Source organism: Chrysemys picta, chromosome 13 (assembly GCF_011386835.1).
Source record: "Chrysemys picta bellii isolate R12L10 chromosome 13, ASM1138683v2, whole genome shotgun sequence".
Lineage (NCBI taxonomy): Eukaryota > Metazoa > Chordata > Testudines > Emydidae > Chrysemys > Chrysemys picta.
In genome coordinates this window covers 42,985,494-43,007,191 of record NC_088803.1, presented here as the reverse complement: position 1 = coordinate 43,007,191, position 21,698 = coordinate 42,985,494, and the positions used below count along the sequence as shown (strand labels likewise).

General features: G+C 45.3%; 1 protein-coding gene across 3 annotated transcripts; it reads right to left on the bottom strand.

Moving 5' to 3' along the window:
- Window positions 1-254: 254 nt before the first annotated feature.
- On the bottom strand, window positions 255-16,025 carry TFAP2C (transcription factor AP-2 gamma). Of its 3 annotated transcripts, none has more exons than XM_024109187.3 (7): window positions 15,577-16,025; window positions 8,141-8,617; window positions 7,629-7,680; window positions 5,635-5,857; window positions 4,830-4,948; window positions 3,096-3,237; window positions 255-1,923 (listed from the first exon to the last, which is right to left on the bottom strand). In XM_024109187.3, exons 1-7 carry the CDS (start codon window positions 15,604-15,606, stop codon window positions 1,638-1,640), a joined length of 1,329 nt encoding a protein of 442 aa, XP_023964955.1. In that variant the 5' UTR covers window positions 15,607-16,025; the 3' UTR covers window positions 255-1,637. The 3 variants fall into 3 exon arrangements, with proteins under 3 accessions (XP_023964955.1, XP_005284268.1, XP_065422102.1); XM_005284211.4 differs by lacking the exon at window positions 15,577-16,025 and adding an exon at window positions 11,197-11,446; XM_065566030.1 differs by lacking the exon at window positions 15,577-16,025 and adding an exon at window positions 9,829-9,896.
- Between the last annotated feature and the right edge of the window lie 5,673 nt (window positions 16,026-21,698).

Below are 21,698 nucleotides of genomic sequence, written 5' to 3'. Positions count from 1 at the left end.
TATGAGAAGGAAGCCTTAAAATGTGGCTCTAGTTTAAATAGGCAGATGGCATGATACGGAGGGCTTAAAAACTTCTTGGAGATACATGACTCATTTAATTGAAACCATTAGTTTTGCTGGCAAACAACTAGATATTTCTGTTCTGTTAATCTGAACAAAGTGCTGTAATTACAACAATACACAACGTCCTCTAGTGTCTCATATTGACAAAATATGGAAAGAAAACACTTTCCGGGTAACAAGACATTCAGTGCTTCTATCCAGAATACTTTTATTATATGGTTATCATATACATCAGAATTATATTGGGAACATATACAAATATGCAAAGAGTAGTTCAGAACCGCCATTAGTCGCATACGCACCGTACCTCATGCACTCATTCTACTCCGTTCTTAGGTGAATGGTACACAAAAATTATTGCTTTGTGAACATACCCCTTAGATTAGATTTAATCTTCAGTGGCAAGAATTGAGAATTTAAAATAAAATTAAAAAATAAAATCTTAAATACCCTGTATAACATACCTGTGCATAAACCTAAAGATGTATTTAGCTTACCCCATTACCTTTGAAATACTTACCAAAATTAAAATTTGAAACCCATTTATAAAAAAAAAAAAGTAGTATTAAAAAAAGTTCACCATTATTTACAAATCCCATTAAATTACACATAAATAAATATGTACATTCAACACACTGTTTCCCTTAATACACATAAAGTCTCCCTGGAAATATATTTATATATATTTTTCCCCCTAAATAGGCAAACAATGTTTTCTTAAAAAAAAAAAAAAAGTTACAGTATATGCCTATTTTTTCAAGTTTTTTTTTTCAATTTAAAAACCAAGACCTGATATAAATATGTGAATAAAGCTGCAATATCCTTAGACAAAGAAAAAGATTTTCTAAAAGCATTTTTTTTCAGTTTGCACTAGCAATTCTTTTTGGGTTTTTGTTTTTAAAAAAAGAATTTCCACTGTGGGCAACTGCAATTTTTAAAAGCCTGAATATTTCCATAAAAAATAAGAATTAAAATAAGCACGTCAAATGCATCAAATAGCTCTTTCATCTATGCTGATATCAGTTTTTTCTTACGGTCAGCTGAAAATAAAGCAAAAACAGAATGATCTTGGAGTTTGTCATGTGTTTATAAAATACACCATGTACATAAATCTAAATACCTTGTTTAATACTGCATTATAGTTATTGTTGGCTTTAAAGACTAAAAACCTGAAGTTTTTCCAGATAATGAAGAGTATCCCATCCAAAATCCATATCTCAAAAAAATATACACGGTAGCTTGTCACCACTAGATATTTAGATGTTTGAAAACTCTACATATCTTAGTATATTTCCACCAAAGACTTTATAGCACCACTTTAACAGCAAAGGATTTTAATACACTTGCACCAGTACTTATCTTCTGGTAACGGATTCCACAGTTAAGGGAGGTACTGCAGCTTTAGAAAGACTTGTCATACAGATCCAGAGGGATTGAAGATCCTGAATAAGATGTTTTGTTGTTTTAAAAAGAGAGGGGGGAGGGAAAGTAACCAAATTTCTACATGCCCCATTGGCAAGAAGATCCCAGTCTGTGTTTTGGAGGAACAGTTTGAAAGTCTGGTTTCCCTCATTTTACTTCCTGTGCTTATCCATTTTATCAATGTTTTTGTTGGTTTCTGCAGGACTTTGGTCGCCAGTGTTCATATATGTTTTGTCTGCTATTTTTAATGCTTCATTTAGGTAGTTCTGGACGGATGTCATGGCAGCACAGATGGCAGCACTCCCAAAGCCATGCGTGATCAGGCTAAAATGAGTCAAACAGCCCTGGATGCCAGGGTCCAAGATTGGACTAGGTCTAGTGTTTCCAAGAGGAGTTCTATCCTGAGTGAGGAGGTCTGTGAATTCCTTACATATCTGCCTGTAAGACACAAAAGGGTTCATACTTTATGCTGGAAAGTGCAAGGCACTCTGTAAGAGGATTTAGCACTAAGAAAAGAAGGAGCAAGATACAGAATCCTTTAAATTGAAATAACCAGCAATTCAGACTGCGTAGCAACCACAGAGGGTTTTCAGAACTCAATTACACTCTATTACAACTACATCACTACAAGGATATTCTTCAGTCTAATTATAGAATAAAGCCTGTTTTTTAGTGTCAGTTTCAGACAAGCTTTATATACACATATACATACACGTGTACACACACTTTCCACAGGATAATCTTTCCTGCTTTGGTGTCTAGCTGGTTCTGCTTCATTTGCTCTATTTTTTTTTTTTTTTTTAATCAATTTAGGGATAGTGTCTGTGAGAACTTCCACAGATGCACTTAAGTGATTTACAATGGATAAAGCAGCTGAACTGGGCATTTAAATTTACCCTCTTCATCAGAAACGTAGGCCCCCCAATCCTGCAAACACTTATGCACGTAACAATACAATTTAACAATACACATGAATGTTCAATGGGCCTACTCAACCACATGAAGTTACTCACATGCATAAATGCTGCAGGATCTGGGGGCTAAGTTTCAGATGTATTTTGAAGTTGCTTTGTTCATTTCACGTACACTGAGTGAACTTCCCTGAATCAGCATGATACACAATGTGATGCACTTTTTTTTTTTTTTAAACACTCTCTTATTGTAGAGTGCAAAAAGAGTAGTGCTTACATTATCGGCTATGGAGTGCTGTATTTAAGAGGTATTATGGGACTGATCCAAAGCCCACTGAAGTCAATGTGGTTCTCTCTCTTGACACCAGTGGGTTTTCATTAAATCCTAGATCCCTGCTATACAACATTAAAATTAGCCAGATGTAAAAATTCTTTAGAAAAAGATCTCAGTCTGTTTTATTCTGTAGAGCTTTAGTGTCATTTCTATAGACCACATAGGTTTCAAGTCCAATAAATTCTAAAGGACTATGCCATAAGGGTTTATGTTGACTCTGGTATTACAGATTCACAGACTTTGGTGGGGGGGGGAGGGGTGTTTGTTTTTTATTAAAAGCAAAAAACAAATAGTATGTTACAGAATCTCACATTCTTCCAGTAACCCAAAAAGCATTTTTCCCCCCTTTAGCCCTCCATACTTACTTTGCAGCAAGAAGCATATTTTTCCTGTTAGCCATCTCATTACGGCCCAAGTGCGGTCTGGTTAAATATTCAGCCACTGCTTTGGAAGGAAACTCTGTCTCACATACATAGCCAAAGTCACGAGCAAGATGTACAGCTTCACCTGGGGTGGGGACACGTGATAAGGTGAATGTTTTAGATCCAATAATTAGACCTTCACTGTTAGAAGATAAGAGAAATATGGGCAAAAACTTTAATTCTCAAAATATACCCCCCACTTTAGAAAGAGCCATTGCTAGTATGATCTTCCCCATACTGTTTGTTATTTCCTAAGTAATAGATAAACCAAATTTGAGGAAGAGACGCTGAGAAAAACCTGCATAACCGGTGCTACAAAAAAATAATTGTTCTGGTTCCCTTAGTATCAGAGGACAATATATGGGTCTCTGTATCTAGCTATGTTTCATAGGTACAGATAGAATTTCACCTGAAAATGATTATAAGGCATATATTCTTATGATGATCACACAGCTGGCAATTGATCTCAATTTATGTCAGTAAAATTTTGAAGTTAAATAGACTTTGCACACTTGTGTAACTTATCAGATGATAGCTTTAATTAACTAAACAGTAGCTTGTCTCTATTATTGTATTAAAACTATCTATTCAAACAAACATCCTGAATGTTATTGTGAACTATAGGTTAGCTGTAGCATGTGTGGAATATACAGACACACTAATATATTAGACAAGATTTCTCTCTCTTGTTGGTCTTCCAATTCTACCTTTCTAGAAGTTAATACAGTATTTTGAGATCATGTAGATTTAAAAAACGGAGTGATATTTTCAAAGTATTGTTCACACTTAAATTGCGGTTTCCATTTCCATTAACTATAGCAATAACAAGAAGCTGCCTTTTTTTTTTTTTTTTTTTTTTTTTAGAAAAGGCCCAGCTAAATTCACACAGGGACCACATAACATGCTGCAAATTAAATGAGCTCCAGTTTCCTATCAGGAAGTCAAAAGCTGTAAATCTCACTTTATATGCATGTTTATTAGGAAAGCTTCTGAGGATGCGATTGAGGTAGGGCCACTCATTGGAGTCTGCTGCTCCACTGCTTTTAAGCCTCCCCATAGGAAGTCAAACTCACTAATATACAAGACCTCAAAATTGGAAAAGCTCCCCCCCCCCCCAACTATCCCTTCTCTAATACGTCAGTGACTAAACAAGCTAGGTCCCACTGGGGACTTTGGAACTGTTGGGTATAAAAGGAGTCACTCTCACACCTGTCAATTTCACTACAGTATGGAAATAACTATGTAAAATTCCTTAGTTTACACAGAATGGCTTCCGTGAATGACAACTGAAGTTAATGCAATAGTTGAGCTCACTAGTTACAGTTCAGATATGATCAAGTTGAAAAATAACATAACATAATAGAATAGTCAGAGATCCCTATTTGATCTGAAGGATGGCATGAACAACTAGAGTTGAGGAGGGGATAAACCAAAAAATAATCACATTTATAGTAGCGTTGGGAGGGCTAATAGGCAGCACAGTCTGTAACTTGTTTTTAAAACAGCTCTGTTCTGTCTATCGGTTTTTCTAGGCTGGATCAGCATTCTGTCAGTGTTTGAATTACAGTTTATAAGCCTTATACAGAAAAAGTCATTTTATCAATTTAAAAAAAAAAAAAAAAAAACACCCACATCAAAAACACCCCTTCCACACACACACACACACACAGGACTGACCTTCCACCAAAGATGTCAATAATGTCACATTTGCAGCTTTCCTTCTACCAGCTGGAAGATTCAAGCCAATTTTATCCAGTTTTTCCCTTAATGATCTGCCACCATTTTTAGATTTGGCTCTGTAAGTAGACAGAGGGAGAGAGATGTGACCTTATTTAGTTTAAAGGGGACATACTTATTTTAAAAGATGGGAAATCGAGTTACTGACATTTAATGAGGTTCTGTTGGAGGGAGGGGAATAAAAAGCAGGTTCTCGGTTTTTCAATGACCTACTTTTTTAAGGCTCTGCCACAAACCCCTCAGTGTAAAACACGTGTCAGAAACCAAAACCAAATCAAATATGGGTTTTGCCTTTAAGTTTATACCATAATAAAAATATAGCAGCTATAATAATGGGACACAATATGAATTAAATGGTTTGCAAAAATAAGAAGATGGAAAATGTCTTATAAGTAATACCAAGACCACAAGATAGTAACCAAGACACTTCCACAGGGAGATGATTTGTCACTGAAATAAGAAAATTCACCTTGTGCTGTTCCAGCGATGGAATCAGATTTTAACAGGGAATGAGAATTTGTTGTGAGAACTGTTATAGCACTTCACTTTGGGAAGTGCCAGAGGTGCAAAGGAGTTTTATTTCCAAAGCCCATTAGAATTCAGTGTTATTTTTTTAAGTCTCATAAAATGCTTTAGACACCAGTTATTCGGTTCAGTTTTGTACAACGCTTGCAAAAAGGAACAACAACAAAAGACTGGATTACCAAAGTCATGGGGGTAGGAGGGAGGAGAGCAGCCTACCTACCTTCGGAGAACTCCTCCTAGCAAGGAGGCATTTAGACATTCTGGAGGCGAGAGCCTTCTCTGAACCTCTGCTACTGTCACTTTATATTTAGATGTGGAACTCAGCAGAGAAAGTCTCCCCGGAACAGAGCAAAACACTTCATTGGGGTTTATCACCACTCCAATTAATCCATCCTTCTGGCAGGGGAGACTCAGCGAGCTGTTTTTTGTTAATGAAATGGGACCTGTGGGAGCCAGGTGGAAAAGCAGGTATTTGATTTAAAAAAAAAATACATAAAAGAGGAAATTACACGTCTAAATGGAGCTAAACAGTAAATAGTTTTGTGTTAAACATCCACCACTGGATCTTGTCCTGAGTAACTTGTCTAACAATGCCACAGTTAGCCGCAGTACGACTAGTAATGGACTGGGGCTGGTTTTGTTGTCACAGTAAATTTCAAAAGTTGCTGCATTCAATTAAGAATATAACTTATTTTCCTTTGAACGTTCAGTCAAAACTCAGCATGCACCGGTGACATCATATCCTGGAAGTTGGAAAATTCAGGCTTATAAAAATGAACATCAGGGCTGTAAAGCCTATGCAGTGGCAGAGCAGAAACTAGTATCCTTCGGCTATTGATAAAAAAAACTCGTTCAAACTAAAGGCACGGAGAGGTCTCCCGTCCTCCTTAGAACAGGAACAATTAAATATGTTGGGGGCTAGGGGGTGCCAAGCAGTATTGAATTTCATCTTCCGCCTCCAGATATAGAGTTTCTGTTCAGAGAAGTTACCTTTCTCCCTTGAATTTAATCCCAGTATATTCCTGCCCCATATTCCAATATCTACAGCTGAAAACAGTTAACGCCATTAGTCTTGCTTTCGGTTATCGTTACCGTGAGTAGGGACAACATACTTTCCAAAGGGACATTAAACCTCAGTGCGAGCACATTTGTAAACCTATCATATTAATCTACCAACGAAATGGTGCCAGACTGAATCATTGCTATTGGCAACTAATGCAAGAAAGGGTTAAACAGCAAGGGCTGGTCTTATTCACTAGAAAGCACGATTCTGGGGTGGTGTATCTGACAGCAGAATAGTTCTCCCATGAGCTAATTCGGCAATCAGCAGAGTTTCTGACAAACACTTCTGCTTTTCCTCAAATAAATACGTATTTGAAGTCCCACTTCAGTTTCTAGGAGAAACTTGCCCGATTTACAAAGCGCAAGTTTGTTTGCAAGCAGGAAAACAAGATTGGAAACGAAGCTGAGAGTCGATAGGCGTTTTACGCTTGTTTAAACAGCTAAAAACCATTTCAGTCCAGATAAAGTCTAACCGCTTTATAGGACCATTGATTACAAATGGCTCTCTGCTAGTTTAACTAATTCCTCATTAGATTTTAAACCAAGCCCCTTCCTTTAGAGATTGTACTATTACCGAAAGAGCAAATTTACCTCTGCCTCACGTTCCTAGCAAAACCAGCCCCCGCGTCATTGTATACACGGGGAATTTGGGTCGGTATAAAATTAAATGCCAGATCTGCATTTAAATTCCGTCCTGGATAAGTGCATTTGTTCTTTGGTTAAGACGGAAAGCAATGCAAACAACAGCATCGTTTTGCTATTACGGCTATTAGTATCACAAAAGTCCAGAATAAAGAGATTCAGTTGCCAGCGACAGTCTGCTGGTGCCACCGATACTTAGGGTAATTCGCTTCCCATCGAAATGGGAGGTTTGCAAATCGAGGCTGTTTTGTACTCAACATACCAAAGGAAGCAACGCAGTTTCCAAACTACCCCCACCATTAAATATCACCTAAGATCGTGTTCACTATATAAAAACCAAGGCTCCCCTATAGTTAAAGCGATCGTGCAATAAAGTTCAGGCTTCTTGCCTTTAGACAGATCCTCTTAAAGCAATGGAACAAAATAATGTATCAACTTGCCAATGTATCATCTACAAATTAAACTTCAGCTATGGACAAGGAAAGGTAAATAGGAATGTCATCTACTGACCTTTTCTAATGACTGTCTGGTCATGCATTAATAAGTGTTGATCTTCCACATTCTGGAGAGAGAAGGGGGGGGAAAGTACAGTTCCTTTAGAGAAAGTGACCCTGGATTCTTTATGGATCCCCCACCCCCTGCACCCACTGATTCCAGCTTTTGACTGATGGGGGGAGAAGGGGGTGTCAGTTCTTCCTGCAGGAAGAAAAACATCGAAGCTAAACCGCAAAGTGGGATCATTCCCCTTAGCAGCAGCTACAAAGCCCCCACCATGCAGGGCACCTGGACTCTAGGGATGATGCTTTCTGGCCTCTCTACTCGCATCCATCCCACTCCACCCCCAAATTGGGCTAAAATCCCCCGTGTCCTTCACACCCACTCTGGAATGAACCAGGGTCTCTAATGCAGCTGACAAATTGATCTCTCTCAAGCCCTGCTGGCTCCAAGCTCACTGCTCTGACTAGGATCGGGATGCGTGTAGCCAGTACCCCAGACAGAGCAGGCCCTGCCAGGGGACTTACCGGCACCTCGTCCATCTGATGAGCCATCTCGTGCAGCCCCAGGTTCTCGGCGAGCGTGGAAGCGTCCAGCCCGTGTCCGTGGGGCAGGAGGAGCTCCGAGCGCCTGTAGGTTTCCCTCCTGCCCCCAGCCGAGCCGCTCTCCAGCGCCGAGAGATGAGGGACCAGGCCAGGCCTGGCATGATGGACCAGGCCGGAGGGATCCTGGCTTTGCCGGCTGGGCCAGGCGGCCTGCTGCTGGCTGGGCGGCGGGGGAGGAGGTTGGTGGAGCGGGTTAATGGAGAAGGGGTCCCCGAGGTGGGAGTAGGGATCGCTGGACTGGGAGTAAGGCAGAGGCTGGTAGGGGGGCGGGAAGTAGGGGGGCTGGAAGTCGGACGTCCCGGAATGGGAGAGCTGGGGAGCCGGGCTGTACAAGTGCTGGCTGACGGCGGAGAGGTGGGGGAGCCTGGGGTTCCCATTGCTGCTCCCGTCGTGCCGGTCCTGGAGAGCAAAGGAACAGAACAGAAGCCCGTTAGTGCGGGGAGATTAGTCTCAGCGCCCGTCCATTGACAGCCGGAGGGGGTCTCCGCTCCCCGTCGCTCGGCTCTGGGTGCAGCGCGTGGGGCGCGCCTGACTTGGGAACATGCAGGAAATTCTGGCCCCAGGGGGCAGTCAACGGCGGAACTCCCCGCGACTGGAATGAGGCCAGGATTTCCCCCCCCCCCCATACACAGCTGCCTGCCCCGCTCCGCACGGCCAGGTCACGCACCCTGCACGCCTTTGTAGGGGGAATCTCAGAGCTAGAGTCACCCTCTTGCGGGAGCAAAGAAAGCGAAGCAGCTCAACGTTTAGTTTAGGAATAGCCTTGTTCAGCAGTTAGTCTAGGAACCCAATTAACTCATCCCACAGCCTAGGTGGGAATAGTAGGAAGAGCCGGGAATTAGAAATAAACTTCGCTTCCTAAGAGAAAGTGACTCACGTCGCGGCGGGGGGGGGGGGGGGAGGAAGGGGTTCCTGTAAAAAAAAAAGTGACTGTTATAAAGTGAGGAATTGTGGCTGCTGTAGCAGAGAGGTTTTTTTTAATTAAAGTTGAGAAAGGTGAGGTGAGGGGCGAAGCGCCCTTCCTAGCCTCCTGTCCAGCCTGGCTTCAGGTCCCTGGCTTCGAAGTTAGGGGGGGAGGGTTTCAGATACCCTGTAAGTGGTCAGTTGTGGGCGAGTGTAAACACAAAACCTTGGGCATTCGTTTAAAACAGTCGCGCTGGCAAGCTGCAAACCCCCGGGGCTGCGCTGAAGAACCCCGTCAGCAATCAGCGGCTAAACCGAATGCGAACCCAGTTCAAGCCTCTCTCTTCGCTGATTTCCCTTCTCTCCAAAGACCTCGCGGCCCATGTCTGCTCTGCTTTTGAGGCGCACCGAGCACAGTGGTGGGGGAGGGAAAGGGGGTTCAGTTCGGAGTCCCAATAGCTGCCTGGCCATTGAGAGGACTATCCTACTACTCCAGCCGCCTCCGCTGAAATTCTCCGATTTAAAAGCTCAGCAATCAAAGCTTAAAATGTCTCAATTGAATTGATCCCGGGATTTAGCAGCTTCTGGCTTCATGGTCATTAAACTAACAGGGCTGGTTAATAAGAGGAGAATGGGTGTCTCAATGGGGTCCCAATGGAGCGTGAAGTGGGGACTGCAGCTAATCTGCAGGAGCCAAACATACAGACCATGACCAATGGAGCAAAGGAGGAGACGCTGCCGCTTTCAAAGAGATCAAAAAGCAGGAGGTGGGTGGGGGAAGTTTCACAAGGAAAGAGGGCTGGGGAGGGAAACGTGGGAATAAGCCAGCGCGGGCAGGCACCTGAGCTCTGATCTGCTAATTACCGCGGATCCCTCTCCAAGCTGCTCGGCTCCCGTGAGAGAAACGTGCAGGTCTCGAATCAAGATTGAAAAGGAAACACTTCCCCACCCCCAATGCACCCCTTCCCCCAGCCCGGTGAGCTGCTCGCCGCCCCCGATCTGGGATGAGCCCGAGGGAAGAGGAGAAAAAAAACCCATCTCCCCCCCTACCCAGGCGAGTGGGAGTCGTTTGTACCGCTGGGTAAAGGGCCAGCGACAGGCGCTGGCTCCCTGGCGCTCCCGGCTGAGGCTGGCAGCTAAATAGTTTCCGTGCCAAGGGCGCCCACTGGCTGCCACGCAGTCCGGACCTCTCCTCCTTAGATCCCTCCCTGGCGGCAGCTCCCACCTGGCTCCCCAGCGCAGTTCAGTCCTACCCCGGGTCCCTCTGAACCAGTCCAACAGGCTGGGGCACCCGCCGCCCCCTGCTCCTGTGTGCGCTCTGCTTTTACACCAAACCTCCCCCGTCTGGGGGCGCAGTGCCGCTCAGACCCACACACACACAAACATGGCCGAACTTCGCTTACCGTGGGACTAGTGCACTGATTTATCTGGGGAGCAGGCACAATCTGGAGCGGATTAAACACATCCGTTTGGTTGTGGGAAGAAGAAAACTCAGATCTCTTCCCCCCCCCCCCCTTGGTTATTTGCTCTGCTCCCAAACGGCGCTCCGGACTGGCAGGATCTAAAGGAGTTTCTCTCGGGGATGGGGTGGGGGGAGAAATTGTTTTTGGTTGGCAATATCTCAGAGCCAGAGACACCCCAATGAGGAGGCCTAACAAGTTTGGCGGTCAGCTAGACGGGGCTACAATGCTGCGAGGAAAGAAACGCGGGGCAGGGGGAAAAACAAGGTAAGAGACCAGATTTAAAACCTAAAGGTGAACATCATTCCCATTAACCTCACTCCCTATTCATCTGGGCAACTCCCAGCAGGAGAATCGGCGTTTAGTGAGATTATATAATCTGCGGCGCATCATCTAATAGCAAGCAAAAAATCTGAACATCCCCCGATCTGATAGTCCGCTTCTGTTACAAGATCCCCTAAGAGCCCAATCCTGCAGTCCTGATGCCCGTTGGAAGCCAGGGGAATCTCTTGCCCAAGCCAAGACTGCTGGATTGACCCCTAGTTATATCCAGGTGCTGACACCCACACAAAGCCCCTTCTCCCTCCTCGCTCCCCTAGTGCTATTAGCTCTCACCTCACAGTCCTCTTCATATTTGACATTATCTGCTAGTTTCCACAACATGGCGTCCAGTGTCCAAAATATATATATAGTAGATCAGAAAAGATCCCTAGCCCCAAAAGCAGTAAATATCCAAGTCGGTGCTGGGGAAGAGCAGCTCCCCCGGGTGGATTTTGTTAGTTGCCAGGCATGAAGATTGGTGCAGGACTAATCTTCCCTCTAATGGTCACTGAGGTTTTTTCCCTGCCCAGACGCCCTTAATGGCAATAGTATTATCATAACTCCTCCCCAGGGATGGATTGGGAGACTGGGCTTTCATTATGGGCGGCTCAGAGCCAGCCACTCAGGAGGCAGCCCGCAGCTCAGAGCCACTCCTTCTCTGCGCTCTGGGCTGGATTGGATCTTCTCCAGGGCGCACACGAATGGCTGGGGGAAGCTCTAGGCTGCCCAGGGCGCACACACGCGCGCATGGCTGGGGAAGCTGCCCAGGGCGCGTTGTAGCTAGATTGCAGGCGCGGATGTAACGCTGCTTTTATCCATGAGCCTCCCCTCTTCCCTTGGGTAGGAACACGGCGGGATGTCTCTGGAGAAGTCCTGTACGCAGCCCCAAAGCCATAAGATGCGCTCACTGGAACTGGGAAACCCCGGGTCGAGCGTCTAGATAGCAGCGCCGACCAACCTGCCTGTTGTAAAGGGTCTGGCAGAGGGCACCTGAGCTGGAGCAGGAGTGGTGGGGAGGGGTTTTAAAAGCCTAGAATGATGAGCACCATAATAAAAAGAGGAGAAATGGCTCTAAACATTCCAGTTCCCTCTTCCCAGACGTATCTTCCCTATTAAAACTGTTTTCTTGCCCCATACAGGGATTCTCTCCCGCCGGCCATGCAAAGCTCGCGTGGGCCCGGGCTGCAGTAGAGGTAAAATTGATTGAGAATAATACATTATTAAAAACACCCCCTTTGCCATGCTCAATACGAACTCCTCATTCTCCCACACCCCAGAATATACCCATCTGCTAGGCACTATCTTCTGCGTAAGGGCAAAGGATGGACTGGCACCCCGAATAGAACAGAGCTGGATGTTGTATAAGTGTCCGTCAAGGCAACAAAGGTTTGGTGTAAAAAACAAAAACATTTTGACAAGCCAGATCTTGCGGTGCCTTGATTTCAAGCCCAAACATTTACCAAAAAGTCCTAATTTTAGATGAATCATTTTGCAAAGCAAACAAAAAGCTTTATTGCAAAAGCAAGAGTAGTAACTCCAGTATTAAGTCAATTTGCATAATTGTCAAGAGTTTGAATTACTGATTACAACTTGCCAATGTTTAGGGTATAATTTAGTTAATTACCCTACACTATTATTGCAGTTGGCTAAATAACTTTTAGGTAAAGCAGGACACATTCAGCGTTTCAAATCTAACTGGCGTGAATTATGCCCCTAGTTCGAAATGTTAATGACTTTTCCCCCATGAAAATCCAATCTGTCCTGTCCTTTTGAATTATGTAAGATCTGGTTTGGGACCAGGTGACAAAGGGGACACACTTCGTTGATTTTTAGACAACAATCCCAGCTTTAATCTAAAAGTTTAAAACATAGCCTTGCTAACTATCTGCAACCCGATCTGATCTATGCAGTTATGTTTGCCTGGCAAACTGAACATTTGTTTTAAAGCAACTCTTTCTGCGGGTGCTTAAGGTGCATCTGGATCGCTGCTCATTTGCATGAGAGAAGCAAATGTTTTTGTTTCTCGTGGCAGAGCCAGACAATCCCATCGAACAATGCTCGGTACGACCTACGTGCTACCTCTGGCGCAGGAGAACGATACGTTTGGTAGGTGTCGTTAAGGGCCTGGAATAGGAACTCAGCTTTAAGATGTAGGTGCGTTAATAGCTTTATTTATTTTTTTAACTGACCCAGTGAAGAATCCGAAGATAAAGATGAAGAGGCCGATTATGCTCGAGCTAACTGTTGAAGGCGTTATCCGTCTGTCTATCTGGCACGCAGGTGCTGATTCACATCAGCAGCAGGGAACCTGCATTACCATTTTTGGTGGGGCCCTTTATTTATTTATTTTAAACGACGCTGTTTTTTTCCAGGGTTGTTTCTTTTGAAATGCAGCTTGCGACGATTATAACGAGTGTGCTTGCGCGGCACTTGGCGTCATTAAGACTAGGCATCTAAATAATAAAAGCCAGGGGGAGCTTAAAGCTCATTTGTATTATAGGGACAAGATGGATCCTAAAAAGAGAAAAAAATTCAAAGCATTTAGGTTTGGAGTCAATTCATCTGATCCCTCCAGGGCGATCCAATAGTCTTATAGTTGGGGACGGGAGGGGGGCTGGTAATTTTGATGGTAAATGATTCCTTTACGCTAAAAAAATTAAATATCTGCTCACTGGGCGCAGCTCTGAATGGGAAGGTGGGCTGTCCTCGCTCTTTGGGATTTCCTGAAGTCCACGGGAGGTCCTGGCCAGACAGTTTAATTTTATCTTAACAGCCAAGACGCAAAAAAAAAAAAAAATCACGTTTCAGAGTCTTTTTAAAAAGGGGATTAGAAGAAAATATCGGTTACTCAACTGAACAAGAAAAAAAAGTGTCTTTCAAAAAGTAATAAGTAAATCTAATCAGAGAGTGACATCCCAGGAGGGAAGGCTTTAACGCAACCTTGCAAATGCCCCCAAAACTGCCTCGATATCTACAGCCAGAACCAACATTTTAGGAGACCGGATCTTATGCCAGGCTCTTTGAATTTGGAATTCTCCCCCGAAAACAAACCTCGCTTGAAAAAACAGCAGACACGCACTCTACCAACTTTTTTGGTTTTAAAACAGTCCATGCGACGGACTTCTTTTGTGTCACCTGCTTCTTTGTAGCCTTTGCGTTTTTCTCGACACAATTTCACGGGGGTTTAAATGAGACCAGGGCTTGGTTTGCTGTTACTTTTCTTTAAATGGCCTTTCGTTACACCACGACAACATCCCCCGTTCTTCTGAATAAAAATCGGAAGCCTGAATTATTATTAATACGAGGCTACTTGTAAAGGGATCATTGGATGCTTTAAATAAGTAAAAAAAAAAAAAAAAAAAAAAAAACCACGTAGAATATTCTGATCTTTTTCGGTTCAATTCAGGAGGGGGAAAATACATTTTTTTAAATTCAGATGTGGCACCTAGAAATATGACAGCCTGCGAACTTGATAAAGGAGCGTCACATTTTAAACACAAATAGCATGATCATATTTCTGTTGAACTGCAACTGATTTGGGTGTCGATCTATCTAAAAAAATATTGTACCCCTCCTACACAAGACGACTATTTTATAACCAAAAGATAGGATCCATTCTCCACTCGTCTAGTTGAAAACATACAGGTAGAAGATGACACCCAGTCACCGCTGGCCTGGAGGGAGCTGTTACTGGACAATTTCAAACATTTCGCTGGTAACTTACAAAAAGTTCCATTCATCATGTCAAGAGCAATCTAGCTCTAGCTAGTGGAGCGAACAGTTCCACGAAGGAACAAGGGGCCGAAGAAGAGAAAGGCCAACAAACAGTAGACGCCAAAGGTGCGCTCATGGCTCCCAGCTGCTAGGCTCGTTTATTCCCTTGTTTTTACATAGGATAGACACGCTGATGCCAGTGCAGTGAGGGCTGCGCGGTGCAGGTTTTCGGGGACATCTAATGCGCACACAGTAGCTTTTCCTATTTTTTTTTAAACGTGGATGCAGTTTCCAAGGAGCGATTGTAATGTTCACCCAGGTCTGAAGCCGGGGTGAGAGACAAAGCCCTGTTTATACTAATATTTAATGCCTTCGGCTTTTCTATTTAGCGCCTTCATCCCCCTCTATAACTTAGAGCGGGGATTGTAATTAACCTCTCCCCCGAACAACCAAACCCGGTATTGGCAATAAATAAAGATCACCCCGACAGGGCTGGAGTTTTCGCTTGGGAAGTGGCTCCGCAGCAGGTCTCTCTAGAGCGCCCGCTCAGGATCGGGCCACTGGAGACTTTTAGTGTCACTTTGAAACACAAAAGTGGATCAAATCCGTGCGGTGCCGCTCATCCCTCCCCACGCCCCCAGATGAGCCGGTCTCCGTGGCGCTGCAGGGGGGGGAGGAGGGGAGTAGTTGCTTCTGGCGTCCCCTGGCTTTTCACAGCCTCCCACTTCCACCCAGGCAGGCTCGGGACCCGTGTCCCATCTGCTCGCCGGGAAAGGGCGCATCCCTGCGACTTGGAGGAGAGGGGGAAGCCCTGCCCGAGGCAGCCCGGCGGTGCAGCATGGCAGGCGGACCCCGGCCGGGGGGGCTTGCCCCGTGCCAGCTGCGCTCCCATCTCTCCGGGTGGGGAAAGGTCCATCGGCCCCCAGGGCCTGGCGCGGGGACAAACGGGACGGTACCTACTTGCCAGTCGAGCCTCCCCAGCAGAGCCATTAGCCACCCGGCGGGGGCTGCGAAGGGGGCGCGGGACCCCAGCGGCTGCCTCGTTAAGTGAAGCCCGGGCCACAGCGATACACCTGGCTGGGCTGGGCTGGCCTCCCGGCGGCGGAGCACTGCGCGTGCGCACCCAGCCCCAGCGATTCACCTAAGGAAACGCATTCCAGCCCTTTTATGCCGGGTCCCTGCCTCGCTCCCCCAGCCAGTCGGAGCTCATTCCAGGGGCCGCACTGCGCGCCTGACACCTCCTCGCCCTTCCTTCCAGGAGGGCCGGGACCTGAGCTAGTGCAGGTGTCTTCCCGGGAGGGGCCAGCTTCCCGGCACCCGGCGGATGGGCTTGTATAACCCCCTGCGGAGCTGGTGCGAGGCGCACCTGGAAAACACCGCCACCCTCGCGCGGCTGCCTTCGCTTATCCGGCTCGCCTGGGTCTCTGCCCACAGTCAGACACATGCCCAGGGAAACAGCAGGAACCAGGCACAGGGCAGGGAACGTGCTTTGGCTTTGGTTTTCTTTCCAGACCAACAAACTGTCTTTAGCCAGGCAGATGATCTCTCCCCTCAGATTTCCGATAGTCCAGTTATTAGGGGCATAAAGCTGGGGGGGGGGGGTGTGCAGCTCTGTTTTGGGTAGAGTATCAGAGGGGTACCTTGTTAGTCTGTATCCACAAAAACAAGGTGGAGTCCAGTGGCACCTTAAAGACTAACCGATTTATTTGGGCATAAGCTTTGTGGGTACACAACCCCCCACTTCTTCAGATGTGGTGGGTCGAGTTCTCCAGCGGAGTACACTGGTCAGAAATGAAGACGCGTTTTATGTTCTTCACAAATGTGAAGCATCTTTTCCACGCCGGATTAACTACAGCGATTGGAGACGCTCCCTAGCTGCAATTTAGCAAGGAAATTTTCACGAAGTTTTACCAACAATCCGAGAGTTACCTCCTACCTCCCCTCGCCCTTCAACCATTACAAACGCGAGACCGGTGGGATAAACTTCGAGCTCCCCACCCACCCCCGTTTACAAAAGGAAGCCACGAGGGAAATTATTTGTTCCGATGCGAATGGAGAGCATCTCCTGTTGGGGGGGAGGGGGGATTTCCCTTTCCTTAGCGAATGAGGGAAGGCAAATATCTCAAAGTAGGTTGCTTGGTGCAATTTTTAAAGGGATTTTAACGCCGTTTTTATTACAATAATCTCCGCATTAATCTACGTCCTTCTTTTCTTATTTCAAAGCTTTTCCAGCGAACCCCACTAAAGTGCACACCCTGCCTTGTACATGTGCGTTAGAATTAGATGCACTGGTACCAATTTACCTGAGATCGGATCTTTTCGAGTGTAAGTGGCTGTTGTTTTAAAGATCGTTAATTTCATTACGATCTTCAGAAAACCAGAGGATCCCCTTAGAATCACATCCTCCAGTCCTCACACTTGTGTCTGTCTTACCTTGAGCAAGTAGCGTATTCTCCGCACTCCGCACTCCGCCCCCCTTTCAAAATGTTTCCCCCAAATCTTCCCTATGAAGTAGTTTCACTTTTATCTTGCTGCTCAAAGCGTTCGCTAAATTCAAACAGCAACAACCATCCCAGGTCCTCCAGGTTTGCCAAAAGCTGGAAGACAACAATCGCTAGTTATTTGCACAAATATTTGACATAGATCAGAGTGGCCCACTGTATATTCGGAGACTGTAAACATCTCTTCGTTTTGATCACAGTTATTTGGCTACATCAGCCGTTTGCATTTCTGCGCAAAAGAGAAAAAGCCAACGAGTAACAGACTTGGAGCCGTTTGATTTGGGGTAGAGGGAAGGGTTAAAATAATAGCAGTTTATTTGCCTGAAACTACAAGAATCCTTTCTATTTTCCATGTCATGTGAAGTTAGTTCTTGCGCTCCTTCAAGCTCAAAACTACCAAAATATAAACCAGGGACACAAAAGTTATAATGAAGGAATAACAACCCCCCCACACACACACACACACACAAAAAGAACAGGAGTACTTGTGGCACCTTAGAGACTAACAGTTTATACACTTAGTAGCTAATCTTTCCTAAGAAGTACTATTTAGCAATGCTTCCCAGCTGCCTTTGTATCTATGTCAACATTAAAGCACACATTCTACTTTAGGTATTGGTCATAATTTGCTGGGCATATATAGCACCATATGTGCGCACAAGACTTTATAGAGAGAATAAAGCCACAGACTCTAACACCAGGATCTTCCTCTCCAGGTTAGCTATATAATATGACATGACAGCGTAAAATGGCTTGAGGCATGTCTTGGAGACAAGGGAATGCCAAGCTGCTTGAAAGATCTGTGAGGAGTCCCTTTTCGGCTTTCCTCCCCACAGTGCCATGGCAAATGTCCCGTGAGAGAGGTGACCAAGAAAAGTACTGTGTAAGGAGGTATTTATTGCAGAATTTCTTCTCTCAGGGAGGTAATTGTGGTCTAGAGGCCAGAGCATAGACTTGGAGTCAGAAAGACCTGGATTCTCACCCAGCCTCTGCCACTGGTGCATTAGATAAAAAAAAAATTAATGGTGCATTAGATGGTTTTGAGCAAGTCATTTCACCTGTCTGAACCTCAGTTTCCCCGTCTGTAAAACTGGGATAATAATCCAGTGATACCTCACAGGAAGTGTGAAGTATCTCCAGTGCTTTGAACATTCAGTGCTAAATATTATGAGACTGTCTATTCGTTTAGACCAGTGGATCTTAACCAAGGATTCAGGGCCCCCTGGGGGGCCATGAACAGGTTTCTGGGGGTCCGCCAAGCAGCGCCAGCATGAGACTCGCTGGGGCCCAGGGCAGAAAGCTGAAGCCCCACCGCCCAGGACTGAGCAACTTAGCTTTGTGGGGCCCCAGATAACTGTCCTGCTTGCTACCCCCTAAGGCCAGGCCTGGCTTTTATATGCAGAAAACTAGTTGTTGTGGCACAGGCGGGCCATGGAGTTTTTCTAGCATGTTGGGGGGGGGGCTCAGAAAGAAAAAGGTTGAGACCCCCTGTTTTAGACCATTTCATTCAGTGTAGTAAAAGCACAGGCATGAACACACTAAATCTAGCTAGCACAGGTTCAGCTTCCGAACATGGAGTTGCACTGATTCCCTCTGCCCTTGTTTGCCAGAATGTTGCTCTGAGGAGTGTGGTGACTGAATATAACCCAGCTCAGCGCCTTACCTCAGCAGGCAGGCTCCACATTAAAAACCACATTCCGCTGGGAAAGTACTACAGCAACAAATATGAACTTCCAATATTTAGATTATAAATCCTTTGGGGCAGGGAGTTTTTCTTCTTGCTATCAGCAAAGAGCCTAATGGGCATGAGATACAGCCTCATTTGCAATTTTAAAAAAATCAACCCGGGATGGATCATACATTCCTACAGTTAATTTGTTTATGTTACAATCAGGATGAAAGTCCTAACTAGAGACATCAGTACAAAGAAAGAATTCCATATGCTAAATCAACAGTATTTCCTAATTCAGATATCAGACCAGAAGTGAGCATAAAAATCACTATCATCCCCAGTTCAGGCCTTTGCTAACATAACTGCTCCACTTACATACTCCCATTCCCCCAGATAACTTACTTTTATAACAACAGGAACCTACATGGTCCCCAGATTAAACTATACTCATTCCTATAACAACATTTCTCATTAAACTTCCCCTTTTTAATTCCATGGCCTTCAAGGCTTATCTTGCCAATGCATAAAAAGCAGCCATTAAATGATGCACTAGAGGTCTGATCCAGCACCCAGTGACTTTGGTGAACATTGATTGGATTCAAGTATCATGGGGTAGCCGGGTTAGTCTGTATCCACAAAAACAACAAAGAGTCTGTTAGTCTTTAAGGTGCCACCGGACTCCTTGTTGTTTTTATTGACTGGATTGTTTAGGGGAAAGTCCTGCATAAGCATGGAGATGGACTACAAGAGCTAAGGGACTTTTCCTCCTCCAACCTCTGACTCAATACACCTTCAGGGGATTTTTCAAGGTTACATTTTTAAAAAGATCCTGCCATGCACACATATTTTGTTTAAGAATATTAAAGTAAGAGTAGATACATCAGCTTACACACTGCCATTAAAAGATGGATAGGTCAAAAATTGGATATAATCATTTAAAAATCATCCTTTGCTCTTCATTTTGGGGGTTTTATAAAGATTATGAGGTACAAAGGCTATCCTCAGTAGCAAGCAACTGGGTTACATGTAATTTTTTGAGTTGATTATTTCTCCTCTAGACTGTTGGACTAAAAATCCCATCCTCTCTCAACTGTACTGCTTCAAACTTCTTGTGATCTCATAATCCACTAGATTGCCAGTCACCCATGGAGTCCTCCAGCGAATAAGACAAAACCTGAAATGTATCACTTAAAAAAAAAAGCAGGAATGATAATGTCTTTAAATATGTACACAGAAAACAAAGACATCTGAGGCTTTTTATGCATCACAAAGCAGAAAAGAAGAGCACAATCACATTGTTTTCCTTTGTGTATCATCTTTAATGGATTAGCACAGGTGTTTGTTTAATTGTGATCCTCTGGAAAAATGCATAGTTCTCAGTGGCCCCATACAGCCTCCTTTGTGGCATGTTGCTCCATTATCGATCCACTGGTGAGCTGTAACACTGGCAGGAAGAATCGGAGCGATGTGAAAAAATTTGCACTGCTGGCAAAAATTACATCAATCAAAACTCTTCACCTAATGTACTCTGTCATTTATAATCACACTAATCAGGCACCAGTGAAGAAGTGCTGTCAGCATCAAGCATCATACAATATCAGGTCCCAGCAGAAAGTCTTCCAACTCCTCCAAACATGCTTCTCACTGCATTTTCTAAACAGTTGATACTGCAGGTGTATTTGAAAATAGAGCCAGGAATTCAATCAATCATATCACACTGTCATTCCAGGGCAAATATATTAAATATATAGGGTAGTTTTAAGTGGCTCACTTTTCCCTGCAAAATTGTGTGCACAATTGCATGCTGACCTACTGTGACTGGATGCACAAATAAGGCACTCGAATACACATGTTAATTTAGGTTTCCAAATAATTATGCTGCTATCCTAATTGCATAAAAAATCAGACTATTTGTGCATTCTAATGTAGGTGCATAAGTCTCCATGTAACTTTGGATGTATAAATGAGTTTCCTTGTTTTGAAAAATTATCCCATATATTTATTCAGTAATTAAACTGATGCAACATCATGCAGCAAGCTCAAATTCAAACCTTGATTCAGGCATACATTCTGCAGGTCTGTATATTTGTGTCTACCCTAGTATTTCCCCTCCTTAAGATTTCCCAATATTGCTCCTATCAGTGCAGCTATGCACTTGTGGCAGCAACTGTAGGAGCACTGCTAAAGATGGGCAGTTGCCGTTTTAACCAGAAGTGTTCTCTAACCCTGCTTCAGACTGGGCATCTTGTCTATGCTAGGGTTACCATATCTAGCAAATAAAAAAAGAGGACCCTCCACGGGCCCTGGCACCGCCCATTTCCCCACCCCCAGCCCCACCCCAACTCCGCCCCTTCCCCGCCCTCTCCTCCCCCCCAATCCCAGCCATGCCGAAAGGGCTGCCCGAGCGCTACCGGCTTCACGGTTTGCCGGGCAGCCCCCAGACCCTGCGCCCCCGGCCGGCGCTTCCCCAGCACAGCTGGAGCCCGGGAGGGGAAGCGCCCAGCCGGGGGCGCAGGGTCTGGAGGCTGCCCGGCAAACCGTGAAGCCGGTAGAGCTTGGGCTTCGGGCAGCCCCCTTGCCTCCGGACCCTGCGCCCCCGGCCGGGCACTTCCCCTCCCGGGCTCTGGCGGCGCAGGGTCTGGAGGTATGGGGGCTGCCCAAAGCCTGTAGCGCTCGGCTCTTAAACAGAGCCCGGAGGCTCTGCTCCTCCCCTGACTCTTCGGCTCTGTTTAAGAGCCGAGCTGCCCCAGCGCTACCGGCTTCGGGCAGCCCCCGTGCCTCCGGACCCTGCGCCGCCGGAGCCCGGGAGGGGAAGTGCCCGGCTGGTGGCTGGGGTCCGGAGGCATGGGGGCTGCCCGAAGCCGGTAGCGCTCGGGCAGCTCGGCTCTTAAACAGAGCTGAAGAGTCAG

Bases quoted from the DNA above. Each gene is read 5' to 3' on its own strand.
- TFAP2C (XM_005284211.4), bottom strand. From the start codon at position 11,244: ATGTTGTGGAAACTAGCAGATAATGTCAAATATGAAGAGGACTGTGAG. The intron at 7,681-8,140 runs GTAAGTCCCCTG...TTCTCTCTCCAG, and splicing joins ATCAGATGGACGAGGTGCCG to AATGTGGAAGATCAACACTT. The intron at 5,858-7,628 runs GTCAGTAGATGA...TGGCTCCCACAG, and splicing joins CCAGACAGTCATTAGAAAAG to GTCCCATTTCATTAACAAAA.